General features: G+C 41.3%; 1 protein-coding gene across 2 annotated transcripts; it reads left to right on the top strand.

The window, feature by feature from the left end:
* Nucleotides 1-1,500: 1,500 nt before the first annotated feature.
* On the top strand, nt 1,501-14,158 carry tspan7 (tetraspanin 7). Of its 2 annotated transcripts, none has more exons than XM_083922157.1 (8): nt 1,501-1,596; nt 8,260-8,448; nt 8,856-8,930; nt 9,037-9,132; nt 9,665-9,820; nt 10,058-10,141; nt 11,123-11,208; nt 11,479-14,158. In XM_083922157.1, the coding sequence occupies exons 1-7, from the start codon at nt 1,531-1,533 to the stop codon at nt 11,189-11,191; spliced, it is 735 nt and encodes a 244-aa protein (XP_083778283.1). In that variant the 5' UTR covers nt 1,501-1,530; the 3' UTR covers nt 11,192-11,208; nt 11,479-14,158. The 2 variants fall into 2 exon arrangements, with proteins under 2 accessions (XP_083778283.1, XP_083778284.1); XM_083922158.1 differs by lacking the exon at nt 1,501-1,596 and adding an exon at nt 5,133-5,237.
* Nucleotides 14,159-15,682: the final 1,524 nt, after the last annotated feature.

The raw sequence follows: 15,682 nt of genomic DNA, 5'->3' as shown, positions 1-15,682 counted from the left end.
TGACTTACTGTTACTTGGCTTGAATGTTTGACCTTCACTCTGCAGAACGATGTAGGTTTGAAACGAGAAGGTTGTTTTCACTTTCATCTGCTGAATGACGTTTCTCTGCGCACACCTTGAACCTTCTGCCAGAGAATATGTACAAGCATGCATCCTAAGTAGTTTTCAGGCCAACAGTGGTCTAGTGTTAGAGAGTAACAAAATACATCTACTAAAGCACAACACTTTAATGTAAAGGTATATACTTTACTGGATTCTTTCAATCATGATCATTTTGCCCATCATTTTCACTACATACTCCCCTTTTGGGCTTGATTCTTATGCATGCATTTTCTCTAGAGATGGAAAAAGTACTCAGATCTCTTAGTAAAGTAAGTAAAAGTAGAAATACAACAGTGCAGAGATACTAAAGTAAAAGTCCTGCATTCAAAATCTTACTAAAGTAAGTAAAAGTACAGAAATATTAGAATTCAAATATATTTAAAGTGCCCAAAGCAAAAACACTCAAATTGCAGAATGACCCATTTCAGAATAACTTATAGGCTACTATATCACTGTATTATAATAATCAAAGCATTCATGTGTATCCCTTTTAATGTTGAAGCTGGTAAAGGTGGGCCTCATTTTAATAATAATAATAATGAGAATAATAATAATACATGATAATGCATATGCTAATTATATTTTGTATTAATAATCCGGATCTGCAGAGTAACTAGCCTATAGTTAAATACATGTAGTGGAGTAAAAAGTACAATATTGGCTCCCAAAATTTAGTGCAGCAGAAGTATAATGTAGCATATAGTGGACATATTCAATTAGGCCTATACCTCAAAATTGTACTAAATTACAGTACTTAATTATATTCCACCACTGCAATCCAACCATTATTCAAACACAAGACTACAAACTACAAACTACTATTTCCCATGGAGCAGAATCACAAAATAAAATGAAAGTAGTAACATACTGTACTATTTAAGTATCCTACTTTTCATCATGTTATGTCATTAGCACTTAACTTCTAAGACATTTTACTTTTATATTGTCACCTTTTTAATGCTCTTTTGTTATCTTACATCATGTATTCTTATCTTATGTTGTTATTATTATCTTATATTGTTGTTTTTGTAATTTTTATTGCAAATTTGGAGCAATCTGGAACAAGAATTTCTTCCGGGACAAATAAAAGTTCTTATCTTATTTTATTTGATCTTACAGTACCTGAGTAAATGTACGCAACTTCATTGCTTTCCCACCGCCGCCATTCTCACATTAAAAAAACCTTTGGCGAACCTTTATCATGCTTTTAGGAAATGACATAATGAGCACATTATTGATTTGTCTGTTCAATAATCGATACCATCGTTTGAAATGAAATACACGGATGGTAATGTAACGTGCTGGTTGGGGTGCTGCGTGTCTCCGGTGACGCTGTGTGGCTGCATCAGCGCACGGCTGCAACGCGACAGCTGCTCGCAGAGACGTCTTTCCCGTTATTACCACAGTCGCTCTAACGTCCGCTCCACAATGGAGACTAAACCGGTCATCACCTGCCTAAAAACCCTCCTCATCGTATACTCCTTTGTCTTTTGGGTACGTAGCCTTTTTTTTCTTTTATATTTGTATATATTTATATAGCACACGACCCACCATAATGTGTTTTTTGTTGTGCGTAATGAAGGGTGGACACAGTGGTGGCAGCAGCATCATCGACGGAATCCTGCTGCCGTGTGAACATAACGCCAAATGCTTGACTTCATGTTTTTGAAATGTGCATTTCATCGTCTTGTGTTGCATAAGTAGAGTTAAGGTTGCACATATTTTGGCTGCAGGGCGGTCAGTGGTGTTTGTAGCACACGCATAGCATCACGGTTGTTGTCAGTTAGCGCGGAAGAGGATGTTAACATCACCGCAACCATTTAACTCCGTCTGGTGAGACCGACGTGAAGGAAGGGCCTTGTCTGCTTGATGCATACATCCGTGGGTCGATGAGGCCCGTTTAAAGCCCATTTTCCCAACGCATTGTACATTTTGGGGTCGTTGCTATAGGTTCTTAAAGGGACCTTGCACCCCTAGAAGCTATGTACTCCCACACAGATGCCATACCAGTACCAGCAGTAAACCTATTGATTCATATAGGAACAGAATAGAAAATGCTTTAAAGGTCCCATAGCCAGATTTCCCTGTATTTTGATTTTATTTAGCAGGTGGAGTTGCTCTATAAATACTGTATAAAGTATCAAAACGCTCAACCCAAAGAGAAATGCACCCCGTATTCAGAAACCGTGCTTTTAAAAGAGCTGCCAGGAGTTCTGTACTTTTGTGATGTCACAACTATTAATATATATATATATATATATATATATATATATATATAGGTAGAAAGTGCTGCTACCAGGGGCGGAGTGGCCATCGGGAAGACCGGGAGATTTCCCGGTCGGCCGGTGGCCAATAAGCACCCGTGTGATGTTCATGACCAGCCCATTGGTTCAAACTCTCTAGAATCAGGCCTGTTCCTGTGAAAATCACCAAGATCTCTTTAACCATACAGACAGAGAGTCCAGCCACTATATACAGTATAACAGTTGTTGTTCCTCACCACTCCCTCTCATTAATCCAGCCTACTGATTTTTCTTTAGCTTCCTATCTTAATCTAATTATTTTTATTCAGACGTTACATAACTTTCATGACCACAAATATAAAATGGCCAACGATTGAATTTGGTTTTTTGTTCATAAATTAATGTTCAATGGTTGGAGCAAAGCTTCATGGGAAATGGGAACTGCTATCGCTCCAAAAATCGTTCCGCGTTTATTTAACGAATGATTTGGGATGAATGAGCGGCTGTCAGACAGAGAGAGAGCGGGCCAGTTGGAGTAGTGGTTTTCTTACAGCCGAAAAGGAATCGGATTTTCGTGTTTGATTTGCTCAGTTACACCTGATGGAGGGCAAGAAGAGAAAGGAGACAGAAGGGGCTGCAAAGGCCAGAATGAAGAAAAAGCAGATACAGAAGGAGAGTGCATCAAAATGGTCAAAAATTACAGATTTATTCCGAAACAACCAGAACCAGGTGCCAACTACTGCAGTTTACAGGGAAACGGTTAGCTCGAGCTTTGCCATTGTTGTGATTAGCAAAAGATTTGAGCTGAGTTCTTCATAGTTTCTCCTGAGTGGGGGCGGTGTCGTCATATGCACCGCAAGTTTTACACACACACACACACACACATACACACGTTAGGCTGGTGGGGGGGCCGGTGCAGTCAGAATTGTCCCGGTGGATTTTTGTCCCCCACTCCGCCCCTGGCTGCTACAGTGCTGTTACAATCATTCCCCGGCTGCAATGGCGGTGCAGAGATGCAGAGAGCCCAAGACTACAAGTATGAACCTGAAAATTAGTGACTTTTAAAGCGCCCTAAATTGAGTGTCGAGAAAAACATTGATGGAAGAAGTAGCCTAATCATATCTTTTACTTTAAATAGTGTAAAAATACTCCATTAAAAGTAGGCTACGGATGCATTATCAGCATGGCCCCTGTTAGTAAACAGTATTATCTGATTGTAAGAATCTTTTTTTATGTTTTTTATGTTTTAGCTAATTATTTTGTCTTTCAACCTACGAACATCCATGTCAACAAAGAGCAGGCGACATTTTTGGTGGTGCTGGGGTGTTAGACGTGTGAACTGTCCACCCTTTCTGTGCGATATTTTGTCCTCCATACGGAGCAAAATCTATTAGACATGCCCTACAATATCATGCACAAACGCAGCACCACACAATCTTCAAATTATACCAAAGAATTGAATCAATTCCTCTGGAGGATTTTGTGCCAAGGTTTGAAGCTGCAAAGCCTTGCTCTGATTTGAAATTCAAAAAGATGCACATGTAGTCACAATGCTGAGCAAGCAGTACAAGACTCACTGGAAGAATAGGTCCTGCTCATATTTTCACTGTAATTATGGCCCTTTGTAGTACTTTGAGCCAGCAGATCTCTTCAGAAAGCATCTCTAAGGCCATATAAATTTGCCTCCAATTCTGGGATAAATTGCTTTTTAGATTAACTTGAGAAATTAAATTGTATTTTGTTATTCCCCGTTTGGTTTTGGGTGGTTTGGTATGTTTACGTTTTCATTACCAGCTGACTCTTCACATAGATCTAGCATCCGTGCAAGCAACAATATAAATTTAAGACAACATGTAACCACAATACTGTGTTCCTAACTGACATTTTGATGAACATGCAGTTTAGACCATAATTCTAGCCTATAGGCGGATTTCTGCTAGCAGCCAGACATAACCAGGGTAAGATTATCTAATAAGAACACATGGAAGAGATTTATCTGTCCATAATGTGTTTTGGACCCGAGGAGTGCTTTCTCTGCTTTCCTAAACCTGGCCTAACCCCTGACATTGCAAAATGAAGCTCTGGTGGAAACACAGAAGCTGAAATCAGCCTTTCACTTCTGTGTTCATTATCCTTCTGCATTGCAGACATGTGCAGCCGCCGATGTCACTGATATGAACTTATATTTAGTCAGGATTGAGGCGTCTCTTTGCTCTCCAGTACATCTACAGCATCGGGTTTCAGATGTCTAAAGTGCACGAGTGTCTCACAGCGCGGTGCCTCTCTTGAACCCTGAGGGGCAAAGCAATGGAGAGGTTCAGTGGGAAAGCTGCCTTCAATGCCGGGCCTTGGTTTCGCTGTCATCAGCTTGTCGCGGCGAATAATGTCTTAAGTGTGAATGACTACGTCGCCATACTTTACACACAAGACGGCTAAATGCAGAGCAGGTGGTAGAGTCCGTGGTGTCCTCGCCAGCATATTTTGTCATCGCACCTTCTGTTGCTTTATTAGGCCTGGGGAGGAGGAGGAGGAGGAGGAGGAAGAGGAGGAGGAGGAGGAGGAGGAGGAGGAGAGAGGGGGAGGAGAGAGGGGTGACCTGTTTTAAACTCTGTGCTGTAACCAGGGTGGCCGGCCTGGCATTGAATTTCAAACAAAACATGCGGAGAGGAGGGGGTCCTCTGCTCTAGGGAGGAGGAGAAAGGGGGTCTGGAGCTGTTTGGGATTCAGCAGCACACTTGAAGTCTAGATGACTTGTCCCTGCTCCTTGGACTTAATTTCCCCGTTGACTTTAAAATGAACACCTTAGCAATGACAAGATGATCCTTTATTTGTATGCGACGGCAGCTCTTAGGGGACGAGACATTTTCTCACTGATGATGTAGGCCATAAACAGTGAGTACATCGTCATCTGGAGGATGGGGTTTCTGAAATGACAGCTTGCTCTGGCTTTTACAATCACTGCTAATAGAAACCGTAGATGTCATTACAGAACAATCAAATCATCAGCCTGGAGGCCTTCGGTTCAGCCGGGCAGTGGCTGAAAAGATGGGGCCCTTTACAATAAAGGGTTCAATGTTAATGTTTCTGACCCCCTTTCCTGGTTTTACAATTTATTTACGTGAACGAATCTGAATAATAACACAGTGTGTCATAAGTTTCAACTATTTTCCAGCTAAATGCCTGTTTCCAGGATAATTGAAATGCTAGTTCTCGCTTCAGCTCATAAACTTAGTCTTTAGATTACTACTCGTCGTTATAACAGTCGGTACTAAGTATGTGAAACTCTGAACAGAGATTAGGAGGTGAGATGTTTCAGCCCTTAGCTACTTCCATCATCAGCTCAAAAATCAACAACAATTTGTTTCAATCATTTTTACCACTTGTCCGACCAGGCAAATGAGTTGCTAGACTTACTAGCCCGGCGTGGCAATTTACTTGCCATAAGCAATCGGATTATCCTTATTGTTGAGCCCTGCGTTAGAAATTAGTTTTTCCGCTCTCCGATACTGTAAGTCACCTTGTGTTTGCAGCTAAAGTGTCTGATATTTCCCTCACGAGTTGGTTGAGACCAAAACAGAGCTAAAAGCTGAGCGAATATTGGACTTAAATTCATCAGGTGACGAGAAACAAGACTCCCAGTCACTGCTTATATTGCGTCTGCTGCTGGATTTTTTAATAACATTGGCCATATCAACTTTGTATGATGATGATATGTCAGTGTTGTTCATACAGCTGCCCCCAAGTGACCAAAAAATTAATTTAGAGCAAATTGCATATCTGTGCTTGAGTTTAGATGAACCCGTGGAGCCTCGAGAGTACAGTAGTCTTTGATCATGTTTACCATGTTGTGACCTAATTTCATTTAAGAAAGAATCCAGTAAGTTTGGACTCTGTAGCTTAAGTGGGCATTTTCCGTCAGTAAACAGAGCCTAACTTATAGCTACAAGATAAGTGCTTAGAGTTTTTACACTGCTGAACAAGCAAAAGACACAGGCCTTTGGAAATGTAATCTGCACACAGCAGCTACAGCAGGAGAGGAGACAACAGGGAGGACACAGATAAAGAGATTACAAAAACAGACAACTCTTGAGACGATTGGAAATAGAAAATTTACTGGCTCCCAGTTCTTTCTGAGGTCCAGCTCCATCACATGTCGTGCCATGTCGAGGATTATATATCTAACTTGCATCTTACTGCCAACAGCTCCTCAGTAATACACACTTTTACAGGTTTTGCTTACCAAAAAAACACCACTACATGTTGACTATAATATTATTGTAGTAATATTGTAGGAACTAATAACAATTCCGATGATCAGTTAACCACTTCTATAGGGGGAGAAGTTCACCTATCCGTGAGGAACTCGGAGTAGAGCCGCTGCTCCTTTGCGATGAAAGGAGCCAGTTGAGGTGGTTCGGGCATCTAGTAAGGATGCCCCCTGGGCGCCTCCCTAGGGAGGTGTTCCAGGCACGACCAGCTGGGAGGAGGCCTCGGGGAAGACCCAGGACTAGGTGGAGAGATTATATCTCCACACTGACCTGGGAACGCCTCAGGATCCCCCAGTTAGAGCTGGTTAATGTGGCCCGGGAAAGGGAAGTTTGGGGTCCCCTGCTAAAGCTGCTGCCCCCGCGAACCAACCCCGGATAAGCGGATGAAGATGAGATGAGATGAGTAAACCACTTCTAAGTTGTTTTGTAAATATTTAGTGTTTTTTATACTCTTAAAGTACAAGACAATTTCTAGAAATAATAGGAAGGGAAAGGAAAATAAATAAGCTTTGGTTGAAGCCTTAAACCAATGTATCTGTCATTTCAAAATATAATTTTAGCTAATGCTTTCCTCAGAAGTCTCTCACTGAAACCCTTCTTATCCTTTCACCCTCAGCGTGTGGTTAAACCGCAAGCAAATATGAAACAATACAGCAGTCAAAGGACAGACTGGAGATTTACAGTACCATGGGGAAAAACCTTTGCCCGATCATTATGTGCACATCTACACTTTGCCAACGGGGCAAAGTGTAGATGTTAATCATTAACCTGTAGGGACTTGTTTAAGCCATGGCAACCTAAGTGTATGCAAAAATATTGTATTGTTATTAATTACTTCTGTATTATTATTGTCATGATTACATAACTTGACATCAAGCCTCAGGACATTGTTGATTCATTATTCAGAGAGCAAAACCTATGGAGCCATCGCTGTTTCGCTCATATTGGCTCATTTTCTGCCGAGAGCATTCTCGTCGTTTTCAAGAACCAGGTTTTCATGGTGCACAGACACATTTTCTACAGACGGCTCCCTCTCTAGTCAGAGGGCCTGGCAGCAGGACGGCGAACAGACTCCTCATGAAAAGGAGGGAGGTTAGAATGACGAGTTGGCCCTCGCTAGAGTCAGATCATCAGCAGCCGTTCCACACCCCGCTCTCTTTCCATTGCCAGTAAGACATACCCAGCTGAGACACACGCCGCTTCAGCTGCCTCGTACAACAACCCCTTTTATCCGCAGCCTTCATTTGAAATGCTAAGATAGGCGCAACAGGAGGAAGCGTCTCGCCTCGGATCAAAGAGCTTCTTTGATATGTCCCCTTTCTTTTTTTGTCTTTCTGTGTGTGTGTGTTTGTGTGTTTGTGTGTGTGTGCGTGCGCGCGCAGGCATATTCATAAAGCAGATGATTGCTATCCCGTGCAGCAGATAAATTTGTGTCTCCTGTCTGCCATCTCCTCCTCCTTACTCTAATTGCACTGCTTTTTTGTTCCACCTTGATCCTCTTTCTCCTCCTCCCCCCTCGCCACGGCTGCTAAAACACAGTATTGTAATCTCGCAGAAGTGCAGAGATAAAGGCCTGTTCCCTGCTTTTCATTTTGTCTCCTGTGCTCTCTCTTGTTGCATCTATCTCTCCAACCCCCGCCCTCTAGATAACAGGAGCCATCCTGCTGGCCGTGGGAGTATGGGGGAAGTTGATGCTGGGCCCGTATATCTCTCTGATAGCCGACAACTCCACCAACGCCCCGTACGTCCTCATTGGCACCGGGACCGTCATCATCGTTTTTGGCCTGTTTGGATGCTTCGCCACCTGCAGAGGAAGCCCATGGATGCTGAAGCTGGTGAGAGGCTGTAGGAGGAAGGGTGAGGTGTAATGTTGCAGGGAGCGATGCTGGTTAATTAGCCTCAGGTCACATGATAAAGGGAATAATGGTTGACCTCTATCCTGTGGAGAGGGATCAGAAATCCAATAGATGCTGCAGGGCACTTTGTTTGGTTAATGATGGTCAAGTGAGTGAGTGAGTGAGTGAGTGAGTGAGTGAGTGAGTGAGTGAGTGAGTGAGTGAGTGAGTGCGTGCGTGCGTGCGTGCGTGCGTGCGTGCGTGCGTGCGTGCGTGCGTGCGTGCGTGCGTGCGTGCGAGAGTGGGAGAGTGCGAGAGTGCAAGGGCATAGGCAAATGATACACCAAGGCAGAGGGTTTTCATGCAAACTCTGCAACTCTCCCTCTTTTTTTCTTTTCTCTCTGTAGTATGCCATGTTTTTGTCGCTTGTCTTCCTCGCTGAGTTGGTGGCTGGAATCTCCGGCTTTGTGTTTCGCCACGAGGTAAGCATGCAATTCCCTATGTAACAGCAAGTCTAGAAGACACTAAAGCTGTGTAAAGCAGTTGTATGCTGTTAACGTTATTTGCATATGTGTTTGCGTGATGCAGATAAAGGGAACCTTTCATAGGACATACACTGATGCAGTTCTGAACTACAATGCTGAGGACGAGGCGAGCCGTGCTGTTGATAACTTGCAGCACAAGGTAAATTCCCTGTGACACACACAAAATTATCAAACAGCTGCTAAATGTTGAGCAGCAAACCAAAACATAACCCTGAATGCTAAATGTTTGACTTTTTTAAAGGCAGGCATTCTATCTTTTTCTCATTTTGAGCAAATCCCATGAAAAGAGAAAAACTAAAATTCATTTATGCTGCTGAAGAGTTTATAAATAGAAACTAAATAAGTAATGAGTCACCAAGAATGTATCAATATGTTAAAACTTGTTCCCAATCAATGCACTATTTATTATTATTGTATAGTATTGTTTACTCCTGTTTGATTAGCGCTTGCTAAAAATGACAATGATCAGCTCTTTTGAGAAATGATTTATCCTTGAAAAATCTCTTTATTTGTGACTCATTTTTAATGATGTATGCCTAAAGTAAGAAGGGGCAGAGACATGTTGCTTGTTTGGTCTTCACATGGGATTTGTTGAGAAAAATCTAAAATAAAACAAGTTCTTTAAGTTCTCATTTGCTCTCAACGCTTTCTCCTTTCCTGTGCATTTCTAGCTGCGTTGCTGTGGAGTGTATAACTACACCAGTTGGTTTGGCAGTGTGTATTACCCATCCAATGGCATTCCTGCCAGCTGCTGCTTCAACTCCTCTGACTGCAACCCAGACGACCTCCGCAATGCAACTCTAGCCCCAAACAAGGTTTTCCACCAGGTCAGTATATCATTGTATGTTCTACTTGGTACTCTCTGTAGTTTATGAATCTCACCAGTCAGAAGATGACTGTATTACATATGACGAGCCCTCATTCATCTTTTCAAACCATCTCCCTCCTCCATACACTAACAACTGCCTCAGATAGTCTCCCAGATATCCATCTTGCCCCTAATTTGCACATATAACGCATCCCTGTACCCTCCTCAGCAAACTAACCTGCCACCTGTGTTGCAGGGCTGCTACGAGCTGGTCACTTCATTCATGGAGACCAACATGGCCATTATTGCAGGAGTGACGTTTGGAATTGCCTTCTCACAGGTAAGGCGATGATGATGACACACACACACACACACAGAATCACAAACTGAAAACTATACCAGCTGTCTCTGTAGTGGTTGGTAAATATGGAGACATGATTACTGAAAACAAGTCAGAAAATTTCACATAAGAGGAACAGACACAGTTTATAATCCTGTTTACATTGTGTGCTGCCAGCTTTGGCGCTACACGAAATCTGCTGCATTGCTTTATAGAAAAAAAAGAGACGGGGCTTTATATCTATCTAAAGCGGCATGTAGCGCAACTGTCATTGCTAGTTTCAGTCCAACGCAGGTGTCATTTTCACGTCCAACACCCACGTTTGCACCCATGGGTGTGTTGGTCTTGAAAGTGAGGTGTGATCAGGTGTATTTTTGGTGCAGAAAGGGACTGTGCCAATGTGTGAAAAAACAGGTCTAAAGTCAAAGGCGCAGGATGCATTATTCAGATAGTAACATTGGTGATAAGATAAGATATTCCTTTATTAGTTCCACAAAGGGGACATTTCCATATTATAGCAGCAAAGTGGATAGCAAACCTAAAAGAAGCATCAATAAGAAACAATAAAGTCTAGATAAGTATAGAAAAATATGAACAATGATGTGCAGGCTGCAGTTCTGTGTCCCCATGGTTAATCCCCAGATCAGGTCAGTCGGGTGATAAAAATTAACATTTGGATGGGTCAAAAATGCCTTATTTGCATGAAAAATAATGATAACATCCTCTGGACATAGCAGTACCTGTCTAAATGCCTGAAATAGACATCAATAGAAAAAATGCACATGCCCTCCCCTCCTCTTGTTCTTCTACACACATGTGACAATGCCAGAGGGAGAAGGAGAACCGTAGCATCGTCATTCTCATAACAAGCATTAGCTTGTGTCAATGGAACTGACATCTTCATTTTGAGAAAGTGTTAACCCAATTTTTTTGGATCCCAAACATAAAATAAACCAAAGTCCTTCTCTGACTGTCTTTCAGCTGATTGGCATGTTGCTGGCCTGCTGTCTGTCCAGGATCATCACAGCCAATCAGTATGAGATGGTTTAGCTGATGTGATGTGGCAGGTGAGGCATTTAAGGATTCACACACACACACACACACAGACACACACACACACACACACACACACACACACACACACACACACACACACACACACACAGACACACATTAAAGTTAAAGCTGCTATCATTCACATTTTTATATTAACAATTAAGAAATGTTACGCTTAAAAGTACAACTTAACTGTTTTGTTTCAGCCGTAGCGCTCTCACAATGAATGCTACTTTAGCTACAGTAAGTAACTTCTGTCTTTGTGTTTTTTTCTTTTTTAGGTAGATGAAGACAAGAGGAGACAAAGAGCCTTGACACATGACGAGAGTAGATTCCCGAAACACTATCACACATCTGAATAGGAATTTACAGTACCTCCCTCCGTCTCTCTGCCTGTGATCTTAATGTAATATCTTAATGTATCTTACTGTAAAGCACCATTCCTAGACTCACTGCTGTTGCATCAACGCGTTCTATACCACACATCCCACCGCTGCTTGACGTAGAAGTTGCTCATTAGCACATATCTCGGATCAGTACAGCCTACAACAAGCAGGTAGACCGTAGTTGTCTTGGTTGACGGAAGTGTTGGTCTCAGATAGACGATTGGTTTAAAACTTGTCTTCTCAGTTGGCTTCAGCATGCTCCACCGGCCCTCATCAGAAGACCACTGCACATCTTTGTACAGAATGACATTATTAAAGCTTGAAAGTAATACTTTAAAAGATAGGTTTAGTTTTGCATTTGACTTTGCTATCGCTCACCATTGTATATTCCTATGGTTGTGATATTTTGTGAACTCATCATGTGTAGTGATTAAGTTTATATGAAAAATAAGGAAACTGACAAAGCAGAGAAGAGGGAGAATTGTTTTTTTTTTACCTGTAGACGAGGCATGATATTTTTTGACCTGATAAGTGAACCCGTAATCAGATTATGGTGTAAATTACATGTCAAAATTGTAATTCACTAACCATTAAAGTTTCAGTTTCAGGAATAAATGCACAAGAACACAGATTCCAAATGGGAAGCTTAACTGTCAAACGCCCCCGGTGACTTAAAATAACGCTCAACTTTGCCCTCATTTACAGCTCCTACGTACAGTATGTTTTATGTAACTCTAAGGTTTTTGTTTTTTTTAAGGAAAGAAATCTACTCCCCATGAAAAGCGAACGAATAACATTGGTTGTAGTCGTAGAACAAATCTGCTACAATATAGACTGAATGGCGAGTCATACCAGGAAGTGATGTAACAGTGTCTCAGTGTCTCACCCTCCTCTGTCTTAGACAGAGGAGGGTGAATAAAAATGGATGACGCAACAGCTAATATGCTAATAGCTTCCTCAGTGTCGGTTCTCTTGTTCAGTTCTGTTAATATTGATGAGATGACCTGTTATCGATCACAAATTTGTCACAAAGTTAAACTCAAAGCAGATATTTTTGGTCTAACTTTGAAATGATTTAATTAAAATAAATTGATTTCGCCACAAAATTGGCAGTATTAAATCCTGGTGTGACCCGGCCATTTCAGGCTCTAAATCAAACCTAACCCCAACACTAGATGACCTTTAAGGTTTGTGCTCTTCGGACGTTTTATATGACGTGTCGCCTGAAGGCCACTTGAAGGAGGTATGAAAAACGTAGGAAGGGATGAGGTGCAGTGAATTATATCAATAGGGATAATGACGCACACGTTCTTTTCTCAAAGGCATTCGTAGTGTTTCAGCTGGCTGTCAGATGAAAAGTGACAGATTCTTCTGCGTGAATACTAAAGAAGAGAGATTGGGAGAGAAGTTTAAATCCTGCCAATTTTCACACCTCTACACACCTGGCCAATCTGTTCGTATAGTGTGCTGCTCGACGATACCATGAGCATCTGAAGCGGACTAAAATCTTAGTAATGTTTCAGTTCAGTTGTCTTTCTGGTTTAAGTAAAAGTAACTTACTGATATCCAAAATGTCAAGATTTAGCTATAAGGAGCAACTCGCTGAAAATCCTCCTCTTGCTGACCTCTGGTAGTTTAGGTTCTCACCTTGTTGCAGTGATGTAGAGGTGTACGTGACATCACTGTTGGTGGTAGTTACAGGTGCAACTAAAGAAGGATTCTGGGGGATAAGAACTAGAAGAGGTCAGAGAAACACATATTTTCAGCCTGTTAGGGTCATATCGAATCGTATCAATTGTTTTCTCCTGGTGGAATATAATGCCAGCTATGTGTTACAGTGAGAGAAGTCGACGCTCGTGATACGCAGGACTCCAGCAGTATTCATCTAGTATTTACAGTATTCTATGTCGTGCACCAACATGCCATCATCTTCACCTGTAGATATTTATTGGCAATGTAATTTATATGATGTAATGTTTCTCATTCTAATATGCTAATCAGTATAAATGTCGTGTCACAGTTTTGTTTCTGCACTTTGTGCTGTTAAACTGTATTTGTTTGATAGTTTATAGGAAACTCGCACTGGAAAAATAATTGTGGCCAATGTTTCGTTGAGAGTTATGTGCAACATGTAGGTGTTTCAATTTAGCTGTATATTTATTATGGTTTGGTTGGCATTACGTTTACAGTTTCACCAAGTGATTTTCTATCTCTCAGTGTGTGTGTGTGTGTGTGTGTGTGTGTGTGTGTGTGTGTGTGTGTGTGTGTGTCTCCTTCACGTTGTGAGTGTGTATGAGAGAGAGAAAGAGAGAACATCTAGAGAGAACATCTAGATTTTGTGGATCCTGTTGTATTCAATTTTGTTCAGTATTTGGTTGTGGCTTTTCAAACCTTATTGCTTTTAAAGCTGTACATTTATTTAGTGAATGTATGTTTTCCAACACTATGAAACTTATTTTTCCCTTCTCCAAACTGATATTGTGCTGTAAATACTAAATTGTAATACCATCCTGCTTACACATGGGGTCACCAGACACTCAAAAAGAACTGCACCGTGCTGTCTACTATTGACTAAGTCACCATCAGTGGTCTTATTATCAATAAATATACAGAATAACAATTGTGTAAAGCGTTTGTTCATTTTGCTGTGTTGGAGGCAGCTTTAACAGGGGTTTGCTCTACCGGTCTTGGTCAAATGTTTCCAGGAGAATGTTTCGGGAAGTTCAAAGCCCCTTTACTACAAAGGGCTGCTGTATTCTGTCGGGTTATAAATAATATGAAAGATACTGATTTATCAGCCATTTTATCGTTTGGAGAACATAAAGAGGGATCATCTGGGCTGTTTCTTCACAGGGGAGGAAATCAGGGGAAATTGTATTTTTAGCAGCAGGGTTAGCGAAGGGTCAGGTCAAAGCTTAAGTCATGTTGAGAGACGTCAGGTGTGTGGGTGGGTGTACTCTTTATCAGTTAGGTGTGGGACAAGTACATTAGAGAAATGCACTTTGGGCTATTTTGCTTCCGTAACACGTCTTCTTTCGCACTAGTGAAAAGAAAAAAACACTACATAGACATTTAGGTGTTTTACTACACATATGTAGATTAAAGTTAGCATTACATCATGCCTCATATGCTTGAACTTTCAGAAAAACGTGTAATACAATAGCGTCTTCATTTATGAACTGGGGAAGTTTTATGGTGATATCTATTAGTTAACATTCTTACACTATTTACCTGCAGTGTGTTGGAAAAATGTATGCAATTTTACAATCAATATCTTTAAAGGCTGTTTTCTCAGAGACAGAAATCCCCACTTCACATTCACACACCAAACTTTCCAGTTTCATTCCTATCTATATTCTGAAGGTTTCTACGGAGGCATCGGTTCATTCATCATTCATACCCTGACTTATACAACATTTTTCTCCTAAAAACATGGTGAAAAATAACTTTTTTTTAAAAATGCTGCCAGATTTCTGATTCATAGAATGATGAAAAGAAATATCCAAAATGCCTCCTGTGAAACCATTTGACTCTTAATATGTCAACAAAATGAAACATGAATGTTCAATGTGTAATCAACTGGGCACGTTTCATGGTGCTATGAATTAGTTTTTTTTTAAAAAGTACCCTATAAGTGTCAAGCCTGAGGGTTTGAATCAATGCAGTCATTTCTCTCTGTTCAACGGGGGACAGCAAAAATAAAATAAAGATTCCCTTTAAAAACAAAAGTCATCTGTTTGACCTTGAGCTGTTGATGCAGCCTATTTACCATCCCTTAATAGAACTAAATAAAATGATGCATATTTAGGAGTAAAAAGGTAACAGACAATTTAAACGTTTCTGTGATTGACAAAGGAATATAATCATACCTTTACCAAACTGGCTACAAATCAACAATTAACCTATTGGTATTACTCTGGGCGGCAGTAGCTCAGTCCATAGGTGACTCGGCTGGGAACCGGAGGATCGCCAGGTCCCAGTGTGGACCATGAATGGACTGTGGACTGGTGGCTAGAAAGGTGCCAGTTCATCTCCTGGGCACTGCCGAGGTGCTGTTGAGCAAGGCACCGAACCCCCAACTGCTCGGGTTGCCGATCCA

Source organism: Echiichthys vipera (genome assembly GCF_963691815.1).
Source record: "Echiichthys vipera genome assembly, chromosome: 10".
In the NCBI taxonomy this organism is placed as follows: Eukaryota; Metazoa; Chordata; class Actinopteri; order Perciformes; family Trachinidae; genus Echiichthys; species Echiichthys vipera.
This window is presented reverse-complemented; position numbering and strand designations above follow the sequence as displayed.